The sequence below is a fragment of the Equus przewalskii genome, chromosome 15 (genome assembly GCF_037783145.1).
Source record: "Equus przewalskii isolate Varuska chromosome 15, EquPr2, whole genome shotgun sequence".
NCBI lineage: Eukaryota > Metazoa > Chordata > Mammalia > Perissodactyla > Equidae > Equus > Equus przewalskii.
This window is the reverse complement of record NC_091845.1, coordinates 37,640,800-37,662,029: the sequence shown is the minus strand read 5'-3', so window position 1 is coordinate 37,662,029 and position 21,230 is coordinate 37,640,800. Positions and strand designations below refer to the sequence as shown.

Here is a 21,230-nt window from a genome sequence, read left to right as displayed (position 1 = left end):
AAATTGGAGAGAACAACAGGCAAATACAGACAACTGTAACCTGCCAGAGCAGAACCCCAGGAACACAAACCTCCATGGGAACCAGTGCTAAGGTATGGAAACCCAAACTATAACTGATCAATTGCTGGAGACAATTCTGAGGAATGTCTGAGACAGAAAAACTCCAGGGATAAACAGTCACCAGGACTTCCAAGCTTTTTTGAGTTTTACCTCCAGGAGCTTGACCAAGTTCTTATGTTGAATATCAGAGAAAAATCCCCTTGTGCTTCTGACAGGGGGAAGGGAAAAGGGACCATTTTGAAACACATCCAGAGCATTCTGTTCTTCTTAATAAGGCCTGCCCAGAGGAGAAACTATTTAACCAGAGCCTAACTGACATGGGGGAAGGGAAATACCCAACTCCAGCCCACTCTAGCCATCCTGTCCCACCAAAAGAGGATGGAAAAAACTGAGAAGCAGATGTGAAGTTCATGGTACAGAGGTATAGACTCATTAAAAGACTGAGACCTACTCATATAACTATTAAGCACTTCCCCTTCTCCCCCACCTCACCACCACAATACTAAAGACCTATTTACAGCAGTTCCGTCTACCCAGCACATCATGTCCAGCTATCAAGAAAAATTACAAGACATACTAAAAGGGAAAAAAGCACAGTTTAAAGAGACAGAGGAAGCATCAGAACCAGACTCAGACATGGCAGGGATTATCAGACGAGGAATTTAAAACAATTATGATTAAGACGCTAAGGGCTCTTAATGGATAAAGCAGACAGCATGCAAGAACAGAAGGGCAATGAAAGCAGAGAGATGGAAATTCTAAGAACCAAAAAGAAATGCTAGTGATCAAAACCACTGTGACAGAAATAAAGAATGACTTTGATAGGCTTTATTAGTAGACTGGACACAGTTAAGGAAACCATCTCTGAGCTTGAAGATATCTCAACAGACCACCAAAACTGAAAGCACAGAACAAAAACTGAAAAACACAGACTAGAATATCCAAAAACTGCGGGATAACTACAAAAACCATAACATAACGTAATGAGAATTTCAGGAAGAGAAGGGAAAAAGGAACAGAAGAAATATTTGAAACAACAATGACTGAAAATTTCCCCCCAAATTAATGTCAGACACCAAACTACAGATTCAAGAAGCTCTAAGAACACTGAGCAGGATAAATGCCAAAAAGAACACCACACCTAGGCATATCATTTTCAAACTACAGAAAATCAAAGACAAAGAAAAAAATCCTGAAAGAAACCATAGGGGGAAAAAAACCACCTTACCTATAGAGAAACAAAGAAAAGAATTATATCCCACTTCTCAGAAACCATGCAAGCAAGAAGAGAGCAGAGTGAAATATTTAAAAAACTGAGAGACAAAAACTACCAACCTAGAATTCTGTACCCTGTGAAATTATCCTTCAAAAGTGAAGGAGAAATAAACTTTTTCAGACAAACAAAAATTCAGGGAATTTGTTGTCAGTAGATTTACCGTGCAAGAAACATTAAAAGAAATTCTTCAGAGAGAAGGAAAATGATCAAGGTCAGAAAGTGATCTATATAAAGGGCATTAAAGAAGGAATAAGTGAAGGTAGAATAAAAATTTTATTTTTCTTATCTTAACTGATCTAATAGTTATTATTTGTTCAAAATAATAACAGCAACAACTATATTCAATTATGTATAAGTGTGGGATGTGTGTATGTATGTGTGTGTCTATACACACATGCTTATGTATGCTTATAAGTGAAATTAATGAAAGCAATGAAACAAGGGACAAGAAGGAAGACATTAGGATTATTTTCATATCAGAAAGTACTTGAACTACCTATGAAGAGGCAGATTGTTATTTTAAAGTGGACTTGCTGGATTAGGTGTAAATATATATTGAAACCTCTAGAGCAACCACTAAAAAAAGTTAAAAAAAGAAGTATAACTAATAAGCTAATGAAGGAGAGAGCAGAATCCTATAAATGCTCAACTAAATCCACAGAAAGCAGAAAAAGAGTGGAAGACAAAAACAGGAACAAAGCACAAGGGCAACAAATAGAAAACAGTAACAAATATGACAGATATTAATCCAACTATATCAGTAACTACTTTGAATATCAATGTCCCAAATGCATCAATTAAAAGAGACATGTATCAGAGTAGAACAAGAAACAAGATCCAACTACATGTTGTCTATAAGAAATCCACTTTAAATATAAAGACACACATAGAAAAATGAATGAAGACATATATACCAGGCTAACATAAATCAAAAGAAAGCTGGGACAGGTAGATTAATTTCAAGACAAAGCACACTTCAGACGAAGGAAAGATATCAAGGATAAAGAAGGACATTATATAAGGATAAAGGAGTCAGTTCTCCAAGAAGACATAACAATCCTTAACATGTATGCACCTAACAAGAGAGCCTCAAAATATGAGAGGCAAAAACTGACAGAACTGCAAGGAGAAATAAATGAACCCACTATCCTAACTGGGGACTTCAACACCCCTCTAGCAGAAATAGATACAGCAGGTGGAAAATCATTAAGGACATAGCTAACTCACCAACATCATCAACCAGGTGGATACAATGGACATCTATAGACTATGTGATTAACAACAACTGAACACACATTCTTCTCAAGCTCACATGAAACATTTCACCAAGGCAGACCACATTCTGGGCCATAAAACACACCTTAACAAATTTAAAAGAAGAGAATCATAATGTCTGCTCTCAGACCACAATGGAATTAAACTAGAAATCACTAACAGAAGGATAGCTAGAAAATCTCAACATACTTGGAGGTTAAACAACACACTTCTCAAAAACACATAGGTCAAAAAAGAAATCTCAAATTAAAAAATACTTTGAACCAAATGAAAATAAAAACACAACATAAAAATGCGTGGGATGCAGCAAAAGCAGCAAATAGAGGAAAATGTATAGCACTGAATGCACATAGAAAAGAAGATAGATCTAAAATCAATCACCTAAGTTTCCATCTTAGGAAACTAGAAAAAGAGCAAATTAAATCTAAAGCAGAGGAAAAGAAGTAACAGAAATCAGAGCAGAAATCAATGAAATTGATAACAGGAAATTAATAGAGAAAAAAAATAATGAAGTCAAAAGCTAGTTCTTTGAAAAGATCAATAAAAATCAATAAAGCCTCTAGCCAGGCTTACTGAAAAAAAGAGAGAGGACACAAATTAGTAATATCAGAAATGAAAGAGGGAACATCACTTACAGAGTTCATGGACACTAAAAAGATAATAAAGGAATACTATAAACAACTCTATGCCCACAAATTTGATAACCTAGATGAAATGGATCAATTCCTTAAAAGACACATTTTGCCAAAATGCACACAAGAAAAACAGACAATCTGAATAGGCCTATATCTATTAAAGAAATTGAATCAATATTAACTTTCCAAAACAGAAAACACCAGGCTCAGATGGGTTCACTGCTGAATTCTACCAAGCATTTAAAAAAAAAAATTATATCTATTCTCTAAAATCTCTTCTAGAAGACAGAAGCAGACAGAATACTTCCTAATTCATTTTAAGAGGCCAGCATTACCCTAATACCAAAGCCAGACAAACTCATTACAAGAAATGAAAACTAAAGACCAACATTTCTCATGAACATAGATGTAAAAATCTTCAACAAAATATTAGCAAAACAAATCCCATAATGTTCAAAAAGAACTATACACCACAACCAAGCAGGATGTATTCCAGCTGTGCAAGGCTGGTTCACATTTTAAAAATCAATTAATGTAATTCGTTATTTCAACAGGCTAAAGAAGAAAAATCACAGGATCATATCAATAGATGTGGAAAAAGACTTTAACAAAACCCAACACCCATGATTAAAAACTCTCAGCAAAATAGCAATGAAGGGGAACTACTTCAACTAGACAAAGAACATCTACAAAAAACCACAGCAAACATCATACTTAATGATGCAAAAAACTCCACAATAAAACAAGTCACACAAATTTTTTGGTTTCCCGGTGCATGTAAAACTTATGTTTACACTATACCGTAGTCTATTAAGTGTGCAATAGCGTTATTTCTAAAAAACAATGCACATACCTTAATTTAAAAATACTTTACTGCTAAAAAATGCTAACCATCATCTAAGCCTTCAGAGAGTCATAATCTTTTTGCTGGTGGAGGGTCTTGTTTAAAAAAAAAAAGAAAGAAAGAAAAAGAGTATCTGCAAAAGGCAGTATAGCAAAGTACAATAAAAAGAGGTACACCAGTATAGCTGCTTTCCTATATACGAGCAATGAACATGCTGAAATTAAAATTATAGTGTCATTTACATTAGCATCCAAAAAAATGAAGCACTTAGGTATAAACCTAACAAAATATGTACAAGATCTACATGAGGAAAAGTATAAAATTCTGATGAAAGAAATCAAAGAACTAAATAAATGGAGAGATATTCCATGTTTGTGGACAGGAAAACTCAATTTTGTCAAGATGTCAGATATTCCTCACTTGATATATAGATTCAATGCAATCCCGTTCAAAGTCACAGAAAGTTATTTTGCGGATATCAACAAACTGATTCAAAAGTTTACAGGGAGAGGCAAATGACATAGAACAGCCAAGACAATACTGAAAGAGAAGAACAAAGTTGGAGGACCAAAACTATCCAACTTCAAAATTTACTATAAAGCAACAGTAATCGAGACAATGGGGTATTGAGAAAAAATAGACAAATAAGTTAGTGGAACAGAAGAGAAAGCCCAGAAATAGACTCACATAAATATAGTCAAATGATCCTCAACGAAGGAGCACAGGCAAAACAAGGGAAAAAAGTTTTATCAATAAATCATGTTTGAACAACTGGATATCTACATGCAAAAAGATGAATCTAGACACAGACTTCATATCCTTCACAAAAATTACTCAAAATGGATCATAGACCTAAATGTAAAACGCAAAACTATAACACTCCTAGAGATAAAATAAGAAAATCTAGATGACCTTGAGGTTGGCAATAACTTTTTAGACGCAACCCCAAAGGCACAATCCATAAAAGAAATAATTGATAAGCTGGTCTTCATTAAAATAAAAACTTCTCTGCAGAAGACAGTGTCAAGAGAATGAGAAGAACAAGCTACAGACTAGGAGAAAATATTTGCAAATGACATATCAGATAAAGGACTGTTAGCCAAAATAGTCAAAGAACTCTGAAAACTCAATAAAAACACAAGCAACCCAATTTAAAAATGGGCCAAAGACTTTCAACAGACACCTCACCAAAGATATACAGAGGGCAAATAGGCAGACGAAAAGATGCTCCACATCATATGTCATCAGGGAAATGCAAATTGAAACAATGAGAGAGACTTCTATTAGAAAAAAACTCCCTGAAGAGGAGGAGAAGCCCAAAAGGGATTGTAGGAGAAAGTATCCTTCTTTTTGGTCTTGAGCAGCCATCAAGAGGGGTCTCAAAAAGGCTCAGTTAAATGATTTTCAAAAACACATTTGTAGTAGGCTAATAAAACTTCAAGACCTAAACTCCTTTCTACTAAAAAAGATCTTAAACTATACATTTTGATTGTGTGTAGATGTTGTTCAACTAAAGAAATAAATGTCTATTAATTTTTTAATTAATAATAGAATACCACTATACACCTATTAGAATGGCCAAAATCCAAAACGCTGATGAGGATGTGGAGCAACAGGAATTCTCACTCACTGATGATGGAATGCAAAATGGTAGAGCCACTCTTATAGCAGTCTCTTACAAAACTAAACATACTCTTACCATACGATCCAGCAATAGTGATCCTTGGTATTTGCCCAAAGGAATTAAAAACTTATGTCCACACAAAAACCTGCACATGGATGTTTATAGGAGCTTTATTCATAATTGCCAAAATTTTATTCAAAATTATGCCAAAACATAACTGCCGAAAACTATTCAAAATCACAAGTAAGATGTCGATCAGTAGCTGAAGGGACAAATAAACTGTAGTGTATCCAGACAATGGAATATTATTCAGCACTAAAATGAAATGAGCTATCAAATCATGAAAAGACATGGGACAAACTTAAATGCATAGTACTAAATGAAACAAGCCAATCTGAAATGGCTACATACTGTATGATTCCAATTACATGACACTCTGGAAAAGGCAAAACTATGGAAACAGTAAAAAGATCAGTGGTTTTCAGGAGGAGAAGGAAGAGAGGGATGAATATACAGAGCACAGAGGCTTTTTAAGGCAGTGAAACTATTCTGTATGATACTATAATGCTGGATACATGTCATTATACATTTGTCCAAACCCACAGAATGTACAACACCAAGAGTGAACCCTAATGAAACTATGGACTCTGGATGATGATGTGTCAATGTAGGTTCATCAATTCTAACAAATGTACCACTCTGATGTGGGATGTTGACAACAGGGGAGGCTATGCATGTGGGGATAGGGAATATATGGGAAATCTCTGTACCTTCTGCTCAATCTTGCTGTGAACCTAAAACTGCTCTAAAAAATAGTCTATTCAAGAAAAAACAAAAACTATTGTCCTGAGGATGTCATTTTCAGTAAAGTGCTTTATAAAATAATATTATTATGGTATCCAACAAGGATCATGACTATATTCGTGTCATGTGTGTGAGGGGAGAGAGAAAACAGAGTTGGGAAACTGCCCCTCCCAAAGAAGGAAGCACCGAAAGCATGGTGCCTCTGTGTGAAGAAGCCAGCCCTGAAGAAGGCACTGCGCTGCTCCCACAGTGACTACTAACCCCAAATACATACAAGAATCTCCTTTCCTCGCTCTGCTCAGAAACCCATTTCTGGGGATTGTGAATCATCTCTAAGCTTTAATAAAATGCATGCTTAGGTAGTCAGAACATTCCACCAGAGACAGTGGAGATCAAGAGAGCAAACACAGGGGACTGTTAGGTGAGTTTCTGTTTTTGTTTTTTGACCCCAGGTGACAGAGTATTCAAGGATTCCATTTAGAGAACAAACTGCAGGTTCATAACCTGTAAAGTCCAACAGTGGAACACACATCTAAATCTCAAACTGGCAGAACAAAAGACCCTTGCTTTGTCAGTACTAAGTCTTGTCAGAGAAAAACATGATTCATTCAACCATAGTATTAGACTTGCATCCAAAAAAATACTTTTAAAATTACCATTTTCAAAATTTTTTGCTTTTAAAAACTCTTTTAAATCTTAAGTACAAGCTGTTTGGGAAGAATGCTAACAGAAAGCTATTCCATTAGCCCTAACCACTGAGCATGATTTACCAAAAAGCAGGGGAGGAATGAGGGTAGGAGCGATGGCAGAGCAAACAGAGGAAGGTGTGATTCCTCTTGTCCTATGGTGGCCCCGCCCATCACCCAGAGTTATCTCTGTGCCCTTAAGGAGGAGACAAAGCACCAAGACGAAGAAAAAATAGAAATGAACCCAAGATGTGGAAAAGACATTTCATCTGTTCTAATATCTGCAACAAGAAAGTAAAATGCTGGTCATTCATTTTCAACCTTATGTTACTCATCCAGCAATAAATATTTCTCAGATTAGACAAAAGAATCTGGCCTGGAGAGTGTGTGCTTGGAAAAAGAACGTGATATGAGCCCAGTAAACAGGAAAGATCTACTCAAACTCTTCAGAACTAATACTGACACACCACACAGGCAAGCACCTGGCATAACATGACCATAAATTAAAACCCCCTATGAAAAAGGAAGACCTAAGACTTTAAGAGACAGGATACTATCTATCCACATTTTACAAATGTTTACTCTTTCAAAAACATCAAAATATTCTCTTTACCTATAAGTTCCACTCTATTACTCTGAAAATAGACTATGCCATAAAGCTGAGAAAATGGAAACCAGGACTTTATAAAGGTTAAGCCATTTCTATGATCTATCTCAGCAGAGTGACTTCCATTTTGTATTGACATTGGGAGTATGGCAGCTGCTTAGGCTGAAAGCCAGACAGGGCACTGATGCTGAGGGTGAGCTCAAGGAAATATCTAAAAAATAATCAGAGATTGCTAAACTGCAAATTAATCTACAAATGGAACTCACAGGACCATCAGGTACTGGTTAAAGTTTACTAACAATAAAAATCTGCTTTCTTCTGAGTATCAGTGATCAAGGGCACATGACAGGCCTTCACAATATGTCAATAGGTAGCAAAGGCTGATCTTAAAAACACCCTTTAGCAAAAAGCAGATGAGCATAACCTCCATAAAGCATTGTTCAGCAGAAAGAAATCTCAAAGACCACTGACCTGGTCCTCCTCTTCATCCTCATCCTCTGCCAGACGCTGCCTGCCCACTTCATATAGCCTGCACACTGTATCCATGTTCAGAGCATCCATGCTGCCTTGGTTCTGAAACAGAACATCCAGTCCATAAGTAGCAGTTAGTTTTCAGAAGGCCCACATCCACACCTCAGCTCTTAGTGGCACCCATGTACCTTGACCCTATAACTATCAAAGCTTCAATACCCAAAATTCTTGAACTGACTCTGAAAATGTTACACGTAGGACACAGAGGGGGAAAGAAAAACAGGATGAGAAGTCTTGGGCAACGAGGGATATAGGCACAAGAGAGACCACCATCCTTGGAACAAACCTGTCTTGCTCTGGTGAGAGATCCAGACTCTTCTAAGAAAGGGATGATAGTGTGAGTCCAGAATAACAGGAGACAGGGCTCTCCATGCTGTTTTATATTGGGATTTTCTTATTATTTCTCTCCTACTGTATATCTCTCAAATCCCATCAAATGAGTAGGTTATCAATAATCTACCATCAGAAATGCATCAATTTTAGAACCCATCTTACATCAGACAAGATGTCTGTAGTATAACTTGAAAATGATCCTAAACATCAGAACAAAACAACAGGGTTTCTGCTAGCTCCCTTTACCTCAATGACAGCAAGATAGCAGTCTTTGGTGTCTGTACACAAGTCAAAGATGTTCCGTTTCACATCAATGGTTGCTGGAAAACAGAATATGACAAGACTCGGGATTGGACTATGGCTGTGACCTTACAACCAACTTTTCCTCTAAAGGAATTCAAAGTGACTGTTCACAAATATTTCCGTAACTCCTCTGCTTTTCAATAAAAAATTACCTTAAATAAGGTCTGCCCCTTCATGCTTACCTATAGGTTTGTAGTCAGTTGCATTAAATGTTCGGAAAGATGATCCAAAAGGGCTTTTCATCCTCTCTTCTATTAACTCATCTTCATCGTCTGGCTGCAACATAGCTGGTTGGGAAGGAAGGGGGGAAGTGAAATACTACTGGAATCACAAACATCCCCTATTCACAAGTGCAGAAAATGTTAATGGGCAATCAAGACTTCAGTGAGTCTATCCCCACTTCCCCGGCCCCCACCCCCGTACTAAATTCACTCTGCCTCTAGTTAGTTCCTTGCATATGCCAATGATTGTGATAGACAATGTCCTCAACCTCTCATCTAGCTCCCAACAAGCATTACAGCTGAAGGCTGACAACACTGCAAGACAACAATGAAAAGGTTTTTAAGTTCAAAATGATACACTTGGGAAATTACTGCATGAACTTTCTTTCTATACAAGATTTACTTGTTATCTTCAAAGCTAGTGGCCTTTTACCCTTAACATTATTTTCATCTTTTCTTTTGTCACCATTTGTACTATCATTTTATCTTTTACATTACAACTTTCCAATTCACATTTGAGAGATATGTCCAAAAAGGAAGTATCAAATTAAGTGAGGAGGGAGAAAAGGGAGAAAGAGAATGATGAAGAAAAATAAAAAGTTTATTACCTCCATACATCACTGTCCCTGTGTGGTTGAACACCACACGACACTGATCCAGAGCAGGAACTGTGTGTAAAAGATGGAAAGTGCGAAGGTCCCACTAGGAGAGGAGTGGTCAAGGAAAACTATTTTACAGAAAACTTCTTATCTAACATCATGGGGGAAATTCTGAAATAACACTTTTTTTCCCTTCTGCTAGATATTAATGCTTTAAAAGTGAATGAGATCAAGGTAAAACAAAAACGCATAGAATATATATTATTAAATATGTTTCTGAAAATCTTCTATGCTATCCTTATACACATAAAAGCTACACGAGCTCCCTTCCTCTCAACAGTAGCACTTTATTTTACTGTTATGTCTAGCAATTGAGTTTTATAGAGCAAAAGTAAAATCCTTCTGAAGAAAGATAAAAGTCAATTCACTATTCACGGAAGTGAGAGGGAGGAATCTGGTCACTCTTTCCAGTACAAAGAAAAGTGCTAGTGAAAGTCATCAGTAATTACCAACATCATCCAGAGTTCACTAACACTTCAAATCAAAGGAGAGACACCAGATTATTATCTGAGTGGATACTTTAACCTTTAGCCAGGTATTAATAGAAAGATCAATTATTTCTGCATGACAAACTAGATAACAAATGGAAAGTAAGTGACGGGTGTAAAGAATACAATCTCAGTATTAATGATGACCTCCAGCCCATTCGGATGGAAAACGCCACTGATGTTCATGTTGAACTTGTCAAACTTGTGGATGGCCTGTGCAGAGCGGACATCCCAGAGGACGCCATCGTTTAACACAAGATCATCTGTAGGATTAAACGTGGCACAGTTCCTCTTGTAGTTGTTGGCAAGATCTGGGTTAAACAGAGTCAACAGCTTGTTGCCAGTCTGAATATCATAAATCTTTAGAGAAGAAGGGGTGGGAAGAGAAAAATCAGACCAATCCATCCATTGACAAATTCAAAGAGATGTTTTGTAAAATATCTGTCCCGTGCTTTCCAAATCCCACCAAAATTACAAAAGCTCTCATATTATAAAATAACCGGAAAGTAGGAATACCACACCCATCCAACCAAAGCTGAAGTGTTTTAGTTCCCATTCAAAGTTTGAAAAGTCTCTTTCCCACAAGTAAGACAATGAGAAGTGAGACTGCAAAAGGGATAAGAAAACTCTCTTCTTCCTCTCCCCCTTTCAAGAAACAGAAAACGTTTCCAAGATTGAAACTGAGAAATTCTCCATGTGGATGAACCAACAATTACCCACAGAATACTCTTAAGGGTTAATTTTTGGAGACAGGCATCAATGAAATACCCTTTTCTCCTTAAAATCTCCTAATACACATATTTTAGCCCTACAATACTAAAAAGTTCCAAAGTCTACAATGTCCAACCCACGCAGAGACCAGATCTTTCCCATCAGCTTACAGACATGCTGTAATATTTCCAGTCTTTAAAAAAAATCCTCCTCTAATATAGGAACAAATAAGGAGACACCACAAGGAAACAATCAGACAAATCCAGATAATGGGACAAGACAACTAGCCTGGTGTCTTCAAAAGTCAATGTCATGAAAACTGGAGAAATGATTCTTGGCTTTAAAACATTAGTGAGACCTAATGACCAAATGCAATATGTGACTCTTGCCTGGATCCTGGTTCAAAAAAAAAAAACACTTGAAACTAAACACATCAGGAACAATTGGGAAAAGTGAGTATGGAATGGTTATTAGATGATATTTGGGAATTACTATAAGTTTTCTCAAATTTGATAATAGAGTGTGATTATGTGATAAAAAGTCCTTACGGTTAGGCTATACATGCTATAAGACTTAGGGACAAAATGTTATGACATTTGCAACTTACTTTCAAATGATTCAGAAAAATACACATTTACACAGAAAGAAAATATGGGAAAATATTAAATTGATGAATCTAGGTGGTAGGTATATGTACTATTCTTTCAACTCTTCTATATATTTTAACATTTCAAATGAAAAGTTCAGGAGAAACCCTCCCTTCATTACCCCATATCCACCCCCTCAACCTACTACCTCACTTCTCTGCTTTGTTTTTCAACAAAACACTTCAGAAGACAGCTATACACAGTTTCTCCACTTCTCTCCTTCTGTTCTCTTATGAACCCACTCTAATTAAATTTTTACCCAAGTGTATGGAACTAGCTCCTGACATGGTGAACAATGACCCCCACACTGTTAAATCAAAGGTCACCTCTCAATTCTCATCTTATGCACCTCATCAGCACTTTCTGACCCAGGTGACTGATCCTTTCTCAAAAGAGTCATTCCTTACCTTCTAGAGCACATCTTTTTCCTGGGGTCTCCTGCTGCCTTACTGGCTACTTGCTTTGGTCTCCTTCCCAAGTTCCCCCTCACTTGGCAACTTCTAAATATTGACACATGCCAGGACTCTGTCCCCACACTTCTTCCCTTCTCTAGCCTCGTTAATGATCTCATCCAGGTTCATGACTCTAAATACTATCAACATATAGACAATCCTATATTTGTGTTTCCCATCCAAGATCTCTCATTTGAACTCTCAATTTGTATACTCAATTGCCCATTCCCTATTTGAATGTCTAACAGAATCACAAACTTCATGTTTCCAAAACCCCAGGGCCCAGCCCTATCAGTTGTCATCACCTCCACCATGTCTACCTGGGCCTAGCTCCACTGCGGCTCTCACATGTGAGCTTGCAGAACACCCTCCTAACTGGAAAGCTTGCTCTTGCTTCTCTCACAGAAACCAGACTCACACTTCAGGAACTTTACATCCAGTCATGTGTCTTCTGCTCACCCTCCAGTGTCCTCATCTCACTCAGAGGTAAAGCCAAAGGTCCTAACAATAGCCTGCAAGATACTACATGGTATGGTCCCCAACACTGACCTCAGCTCTTACCCTCTCCTCTCCTTCCACCTCCCAAGTAAGAGCTTACCCCCTTGCCATTCTGCATTACAGCCACACTTCCTTCAAGATGCTGCTGAAACATTACCCAATCAGTGACAGTGACTGTCCTAAATAAAACAGAAGTATCCCATACCACCACCAAGCGCTTCCTACCTCTTACACTGTTTTCTTTTCCTCGGCAGCACTAATATATTTGCTTCTTTATTTACTATCTCGCCAAGGAGGCTCCATAAAGGCAGGGATTTTATTTCATCTAAAAGTTAGTATTTGAAAATATCTACTATGCTAGTGATAGCATTCTCAAATTGCAAGATTAAGTTTATGTTCAGTCCTTTTACATTTTTCCCATATAGCTTAGAACTACTTTATTACACTTCTAAATTCTAACTGTAAAGAATATCACTGAGTAATTTCTAGTTGCCCACAGGACTTAAGTCTTCACATTCAGTCCAGAAGATTTCAGTACAAACAAATGAGCACAAACCAGTCCATTAAGTACTTACGTGGGCAATGTCTCCTTTTGTGCCTATGACTCGATCCTGAGAGTGCTTACTGAACTCAACATAGTGATCTTCTGTGAAGGAATGCCTATGGACAAACAACAGAACTACTGATGATGGACCTTCAGGACATACCCATTCAAGTGACTGAAGATAAAGGTGATCCTCAGGCTCTTGCCCAACGACACTCGCCTGAAGATTCTCAGCTCCCAAAGAGGAAAAAATTGTACACTTAAGATTAAAAAGAAAATTCTCTCAACAGTTTATCCAAGCAGATCCAAAATAATTAATGGGAATTACCTGGCTAAAGAAATAGCTAACAGGGTGCGTGTGTCTTTGCAATATGGCCCTGCAAAGAGTGCAGCTGTCATATGTGAACAAGAGAAAATACAGATGTGCCATTTTGAATTAGTGAAGAGTCTGCTGTGTGATGAGAATACATATACCTGATAAGAATATCCAGGAATTAAGAAAGATAAAATCTTACTAAACATGAGCCACAGGTGAGGAAAAGATAAGTTAACAATAATTCACAGCATTCTTCTTTTCCCAAAAGTCTTCAAGTCTAAGCATCACATGAAGGGGAGTGTAAATCAGGTAAACTGTAAAACAGAGGGAGTAGGTTGTAAAAGTAGATACATACTTCATATCAAATACTGATTTCATTCCCCAAAGTGCAGACAGAGGCTGGCTCCAAGTAGCAGATGTCAGTAGCAAGGATCCATCCTAAAAGGAGACCCGAGATGGATAACCACATGTTTAAATAAATGCAGACATTGCTATTTGCCATTGGCATTTTAAAATAAAGCTTAAAAATATTGTTGGATTATAAAGAAAATAGGAAAACTACCAAGAACCAAGAAATGCTCAGAGGCTGCTAGGATTTAAGTACGTGCATCCGTGCTGTCCTAAAAAATAACTAAATTTAATCCTCCTGAACTAGGAACATAAAATACAATAGTTCCAAGGGTAAGGGGAAAAAAAAACCTGGAACGATGACAAAGATGATTCCTCATTTCTTAATATTTGGCCATATTCCTCAGTCTCCTTCATAGGAAATATCAGAAAACTGAAAGCATTTGTTAGACTTTCTGGCTAAGAACTCTTAAATGTTTTTCAAAGAGAAAGCCCAATAAAGGGTGAGCCTTCTTTACTCTAAAATCAAGAAAATTATCCATCATCTTAATAGTCCTGACTTTTAGAAATAGCAAAGGTGTCAATTCCATCCACAGAACAGTATTAATAAACTACAACTCACTGGAATCATATAATGCTTGTTTTCCTAAAAATTCACAGTACTTTGAGATTTCTTTCTGACATAGAAAGAAAACTTTTGTGGTCATAAGTGATAATCTCTGTTTCCAACTCAGGCAAATTTTTAAAAAATTGCAAATGTATATGTGTGTGTATGTATATATGTGTGTCTATATATATATATCTCTAGGTCTTAGAACAGCAGATGGCAAACTTTCACATAAAGGGCCAAAGAGTAAATACTTTGGGCTTTGCGGGCCATATGGTCTGTGTTACAACTACTCAATTCTGCTGCTGTAGCACAGAAGCAACCGCAGACAACACATAAATGTACGAGAACAGCTGTGTTCAAATAAAATTTTATGTCCAAATACAGGCAACCAGCCAGCCAGCCCGCCCACAGGCCTATACTTCATCAACCCATCTGAGAAGAATGATTGAGAACAACCTAGGAAGGGACCCTTACCCTGGAAGGTTCAAGGTGTGTGATAGCCGAGTTGTGACAGTTATAGCTAGCCTCCTCCTGTCCACTAAACACATTATACAACTTCAACTGCCCAGTGCAGGTGCCAAGCATCAGGAATCGCTCCCGTGCTGAAAATGCACAGCAGGTGAAGCCACTCTCATCTTCATTGGCTTCCCGGAACACTGAAATAGGACGAAACCTAAGCAAAAATAAAAAAAGAGAACCAGAGACAAAGAACATGCAGGGAATCAGAAAAGAAAACTTTGCTAGAAGGGTGAAAGAAAAAACAGAGCATTTATGTTTCAAATGGGTTCTTACAAAATATCACAGTGACCTTCAGTGGTCATTTTCATTTTAAATGAGAAAAGGAGCTCCACTTCCAAATTTATACAACAACAATTCCCATGTTTAAAACTTGTGATCCCATAATCTTCATGTAAGATTTGTAAAGAATCAGAATAGGACACAACTTGGACCAGCACAGAAACAAGTTTGGGAACCCAGTTAGAGACAGCAGGTTGCATGGGTTCTAAAAAACACACTAATTTAACAAGAAAACAGAGTATCACATCAATATATTGCCGATGATCACACAAGCAATCTATAGTTGACAAAACGGGGTACAGTCACACCAACACTCATATATTCACACAAAGTGACACTCACTGGTATTTCAGGCCAAGAAATGGCTTTCTGAACTAATAAGTCTATGTTGATATTACCCAAGCACTTTGATTTAAATAGAAGAATCATTCCAATTCCCAGGGAGTGAGGTGGCCTCTCCTTACCTGCTAAAGATAAGGTGCCTATCAAAGCATCCGCCATCCACCCCTCCATACTTTGGAAATGATGCCCTGCGGTTTAGCCTTGAGGTAAAGTTTATTGGCGCTTGCCGCCTCTGTTTTGGCTCAGGACATTGGTGAGGAGTAAAGAGAGAGAAAGGTGGGCAGGTGGCAACTGGGTTCTTGCAGCGCGCATGCTGCTCTCTAAGATATTCTGTGATGATACTGTCCAGCGTAGGTGGGGAAGGAAGATGTCTGTCCAACTGCTTTTTTATGGCTGGGCTTTGGCTATAGGCGCCATGGTCCGACTTCTGCCGCAACACTCTGATTTTCCTGCCATTGCAAGGTGATGGCCTCTCTCTGATAAAACTGATCCTACCAATCAAAGGGGAGTTGCCTGCATAAGACGGGCCAGGCAGAGCTAGTGAACCCTGGGGGGGTCGTGGCTGAGGATGAGCAGTGGGAGCAGAAGGGGCAGCGGCACCCACAGCAGGATGGCTGCCCAGTCGAGTTGCAATGCCATTGGCGATGCGAGGGGTTCGGGGAAGAGAGACAGGAGAAGCAGCAGCAGTGACTGGGGTGAAGGCAGAAGAATGGGAGGCAGCAGTCATGGGTAGGTCAGCCTCTTTCGTCAGCACGGTTGCTGTCTCCCCAAGCCCTTTTGAAATGAGATGGTTTCGTATCAACAGAAGCAGCTCTTTCTCAGGGAAGGAGATCCTTGACTGGGCAACAACATCTGCTTTCTGTAGTCGTGCCAGGGACACATCAGTGCCAATGAGAAGTGGCTTTCCTGACACCCGTTCAATGAGCTCAGCGGCATACTTGCAGAACTTGACATGATCACTGCGCTTGTCCTGCAGCACAGGCTCCTTCATCAGCTGTTGGATCTGGCAGCTGCTGAAAAGGGGCAGTTTGCTGATGATCTGCCGGACAGTGCTACTGCGAGACAGGCCCACTAGGGCCTTGCAGGCCAGGGCCCGGATCTGGTCTGCATCTGTGATGGGCATCTTGATGGAGAGTAAGGATAGGAGCACCTTGATGCCATTGTTGGACTGGACCACATTCCACATCTTGGCCAGGGTGTGCTCGCTGCTTTTGGGAGTCTGAGGCAGCTTTCTCCGAGGAGTTCCAGAAATAAATTTGCCAATACTGGAAATTCGGTTATCTGGGCCACATACACAATTGATGATAATCTGAAGTGCTGACTTCTGAATTTCAGCATCATGGATAAAGAACTCACCCTCAGCCACTCCCAAAATAATGCTGATACCTATTGGGGAAAAAAAAATATTATATTATTCCTCATAAAACTAATGGCCAACTTCAACAGTTGTTCCAGAGTCAAAATTTAGAATTCTATTCATTTTGTTCCACTTGAAAAAAATACCACACTTTTGGTAAAACTACAGTCATGCACCGCATAACAACGTTTCAGTCAACAACAGACCACATATACAACGGTGGTCCCATAAGGTTAGTACCCTAAAGCCTAGGTGTACGGTGGGCTATAGCATCTAGGTTTGTGTAAGTACACTCTATGATGTTCAAAGAAAGACAAAATCAGCTAACGACGCATTTCTCAGAACATATCCTCATCCTTAAGCAAGGCATGACTGTACAAGGAATTGTTTTTATAAAATACAGTCAGTTCTACAACAATGTATCTTTATGATGCAATACCTCATATGAAGTTGTTAAATAGGGGAATGATGTCAATATTATGTGGAAGTCACCAAGGTTTCGTGTGCAATTTTTCCTAGGTAAGGAACAAGCAAAAATACTGGGAATAAATTAAAACCTTCAGCAAGAAAGGAAAAAGCCCTCAGCCTGGCTGCTACAGTGGCAGCAGTAACCTTTCTGCTATACATGAAGTACGTTAAAAACAAGTGGCTATGCCTTGGACTTTCTCCCCAGAGTGGTGCACCCCAGGACCCACAGCCAGTCACACTACTTTCCACGTTCGCCTTAGCAGCAGCCCTCATCAGCCCTGCTCTTAATAAAATATATTTTCAAGCAAAGTCTATCATCCTTTTGTTTTTCTGTATGATAGCTTCTATTCGTTCTGAGCTGCTTGCCAAATAAGATTTTTTTAGAGCCCAGATTACCAAGTTGCGTGAGTTGTTTACTGTCTGTCCCAGTCCATTTTTCCTATAAATCCTATTTTTAACACAAGACCCTGCAGAGTACAAGGTTTTCAGGAATGCACATGTGCCATTATAGTAGAAATACCTGTACCACTCAGAAAACCTGAGTTTACTAACATGTCTCCCTTATGGGAAACTGCATGGCATGACTTAGAAGGGACAGACAAGGTACTCCCTTCTGCTATCTTCTATTCTAATATCGCAAAATTAGGTAAGTTACCATGACCAGAATAGCAAAGGAAAACAAATTCAGACCAAGCAATAACAAAAATAGCAAGGCACAGGGGCTGGCCCCGTGGCCGAGTGGTTAAGTTCGCACGCTCCGCTGCAGGCGGCCCAGTGTTTCGTCGGTTCGAATCCTGGGCGCGGACATGGCACTGCTCGTCAGACCACGCTGAGGCAGCGTCCCACATGCCACAACTAGAAGGACCCACAACGAAGAATATACAACTATGTACTGGGGGGCTTTGGGGAGAAAAAGGAAAAAAAAAAAAAATAGCAAGGCACAACCTACCTACAGTGGAGACAGTGGAGCCAGCCTCATCCAGCACATCCACTGATTCTGCCAACTGGAGCTGGATTTTTGGCACAACAGTAAGAATAGCCAGGACATCCAGAGCAAAGCGCACAGTGTCATTCCTGGACAGGAAGAAGAATTAGTCATAAAGAAACTAGGATAAAACCACAAAAAACAACAGTTAAAGAGAGAGAGAGATACAATGGATCAGAACACCACTACCTGTGTGGCTCTGTCCCTATCCATGGATGGCATCAAGAGGATTTGTAAGTCACCATGACATTACTTTCAAAATACGTGGGAATGGAATTTTCACCTATCAAACTGCTAAGATTAAAAACAAAGGATAATCCTCAATGCTGGTAAGGATGTATAGAGAGGAATGCTCTCAAACTTTTGGTGGGGGTGGAAACTAGGATACTTTTTTTAGAAAACAATCTGGAAACATGAAACAAGATTCTTAAAATGTTCATAACCTTTGGCCTGGAAATTTCACCTCTAGGAATCTGCCCTAAGGAAATAATCAGAAGTATAAACAAGTATTTATGTATTAAGATGCCCATTATCACTTCGTTTAAAATAGCAAAAGAAGTAAAAAATCTACAGAGACAACAGAAATACACGTGTTAAGTTATTGTACACTCATATGATCAACTATTCTGCAGCTACTGACAATTGTTTTCAAAGAACTCTAAAGGATGTGGGAAAAAGACTCAAAACATAACATTAATGAAATAGAAAAAGTAAGATATAAAATTTAAAATCTGACAATACCAAGTATTGGCAAGAAGGTAGAGAAATGAAAACTCCCATATACTGCTGGTGGGAGAAGAAAACGGTATGGTCATTTTCCAAGCAATTCAGCAATATCCAATAAAGAAGAAATGCAAACCCTCTACAACCCAGGTTGTACATATCATACCCTCAAGACAGACTCCAAAAGGAAGTTCATGGTGCCATTCATTTGATAGCAAAAATAAAACACAAAACCACCACCAAACATCTATCAATAGGAGAATAAACTATAGTATAAAAACATAATGGTTCAAATAAATATCAACACACATACATCTCAAGAATATAAGGGTGAAAAAAGTCGCAAAAAAAATGCATATAAGATAATATTTATATAACTTAAAAACATACAAAAGACTATTATATTATTGTTTATGTACACACACAAATGTTGGAGTAGAAAAACATGAAGGAAAAAATGCACTCCAAATTCAGAAGATTAGTCAGTCTAGAGAGGCAGAGAAAGGAAAGGAACTGAGAAAGAAGCAAATACAGCAAGATGCCAACTCTGGGTATGTAGTAGTAGTCATATTATTCTCTGTACCTTTCTGTATTTTGAAATATTTCATAAAAAAGATGAATTTGATTAAATACTATAATCTCAATCATGTAACTTACATCCACTGTGGGGAAAAAACTGGGAAGAAACTAACAATAGTTACAAGTAATTTTCCTCTCTCTTTATAAGGTTCTGTATCTCCTAAGCAGAAACAAATATTTTATTTTTATAAATAAACTTTTAAAGAACATATTCCAAACATACTTATATTTTCTTAATAATCCAAACACGGATGTACCTGTCTGAAAAATGTATCTAACCTTCCTAGTTATCTTCTGAGTTTCCATCATCTGATAAGCAAAGTTCGCCAAGTAGACAAAATATCCTTTCAATACTCTAGAAGAGTGGTTCTCAAAGTGTGGTTAGGGAACCCCTGTGTCTCTCTGAGACCTTTTCAGAGGTTCTGTGATGTAAAAGCTATTTTCATAACAACACTAAGATATTCTTCGCCTTTCTCACTCTCATTCTCTCATGAGTGTATAGTGGAGCTTTCCAGAGGCTGTCATGTGTGATGTCACAAAAGACTGAATACAGAAGCAGATATGAGATATTAAAGCTGGATGCTTTAAAAACTTGCTGAAATCATCTAGTTTTATTTTGGAAATTCTTCATAAAGAATGTTAGCATGCAATGGGTTCATATTATTTTTAAATAAATTCATAAATATTTTTATATTTCTAAGTTTTAATTTTCAATATGGTAAATATCAGTAAATGTTTATAACACAAAAACAAAGCTCTTTGGGGTTCTCAATAATTTTTAACACAGTAAAGTGGTCCTAAGACCAAAAAGCTTGAGAATGGCTGCTCCAAAAGTATCCCCCTAGATTGAATATCCTGGGATTTAGCAAACAAGCTACATGCGCCCTAAATAAGCCCCTCCTGTCCTTATGGCAATGGGTGGACAGAGAAAGAAGGTCAAGAACCACTGTACACAAACTTTAATACTATCTTCTCTTTAGATTCCATCTCTTCCAAAATAGTTTTATTCTTTTTACATCATCCTCACATAGAACCCACTCAACCTCCTGATTCTATCAGTTGTTCTTTTCTGAGCCTCATCCTGCTCTACTCTGCTTTTAACTGAACTGTGAAAATCACAGGGCAAAAAATATAGCTTTATATGAAGGTACGATAAGCATTATATATGGTGGCCAAGCAGTAGAGAGACATTTAAAGTCTAAGTATGAAAGAATACTCTACTCCAGTCTTGAGACAGGACTTCAACCCCATCTCTGCAGCTGTAGCCACGTAAATTATATAACTTCTCTAAGAGTACAGATGTTGATCCCTGCCTATTGTGTATTTATAGTCACCAGACCATAAACATAAACAAATTCTCTGTGAATTAAAAGTGCTATCATGCTTAATTTAGTTTCTCAGATTCAAGCCCAAAATTTCACCTCAGTTCAACAAACGTTTAAGTGTACTCTATGTACAAACCAACATCAACTTTAGCAAAAAGCAGAATCTAACTTCATTTGAAAC

General features: G+C 38.1%; 1 protein-coding gene across 3 annotated transcripts in view; it reads right to left on the bottom strand.

Moving 5' to 3' along the window:
- Positions 1–21,230, bottom strand: part of DCAF1 (DDB1 and CUL4 associated factor 1) — a 78,292-nt gene that overhangs the window by 13,482 nt on the left and 43,580 nt on the right. For all 3 annotated transcript variants that reach the window (XM_070575223.1, XM_070575224.1, XM_070575221.1), the window contains exons 13-22: positions 18,387–18,511; positions 15,735–16,998; positions 14,947–15,145; positions 13,870–13,952; positions 13,230–13,314; positions 10,473–10,706; positions 9,808–9,901; positions 9,161–9,265; positions 8,922–8,995; positions 8,283–8,384 (exon numbers count right to left, since the gene is read on the bottom strand). In XM_070575223.1, the coding sequence (XP_070431324.1) occupies positions 8,283–8,384; positions 8,922–8,995; positions 9,161–9,265; positions 9,808–9,901; positions 10,473–10,706; positions 13,230–13,314; positions 13,870–13,952; positions 14,947–15,145; positions 15,735–16,998; positions 18,387–18,511 (2,365 nt within the window). The remainder of the gene's footprint in view (positions 1–8,282; positions 8,385–8,921; positions 8,996–9,160; positions 9,266–9,807; positions 9,902–10,472; positions 10,707–13,229; positions 13,315–13,869; positions 13,953–14,946; positions 15,146–15,734; positions 16,999–18,386; positions 18,512–21,230) is intronic.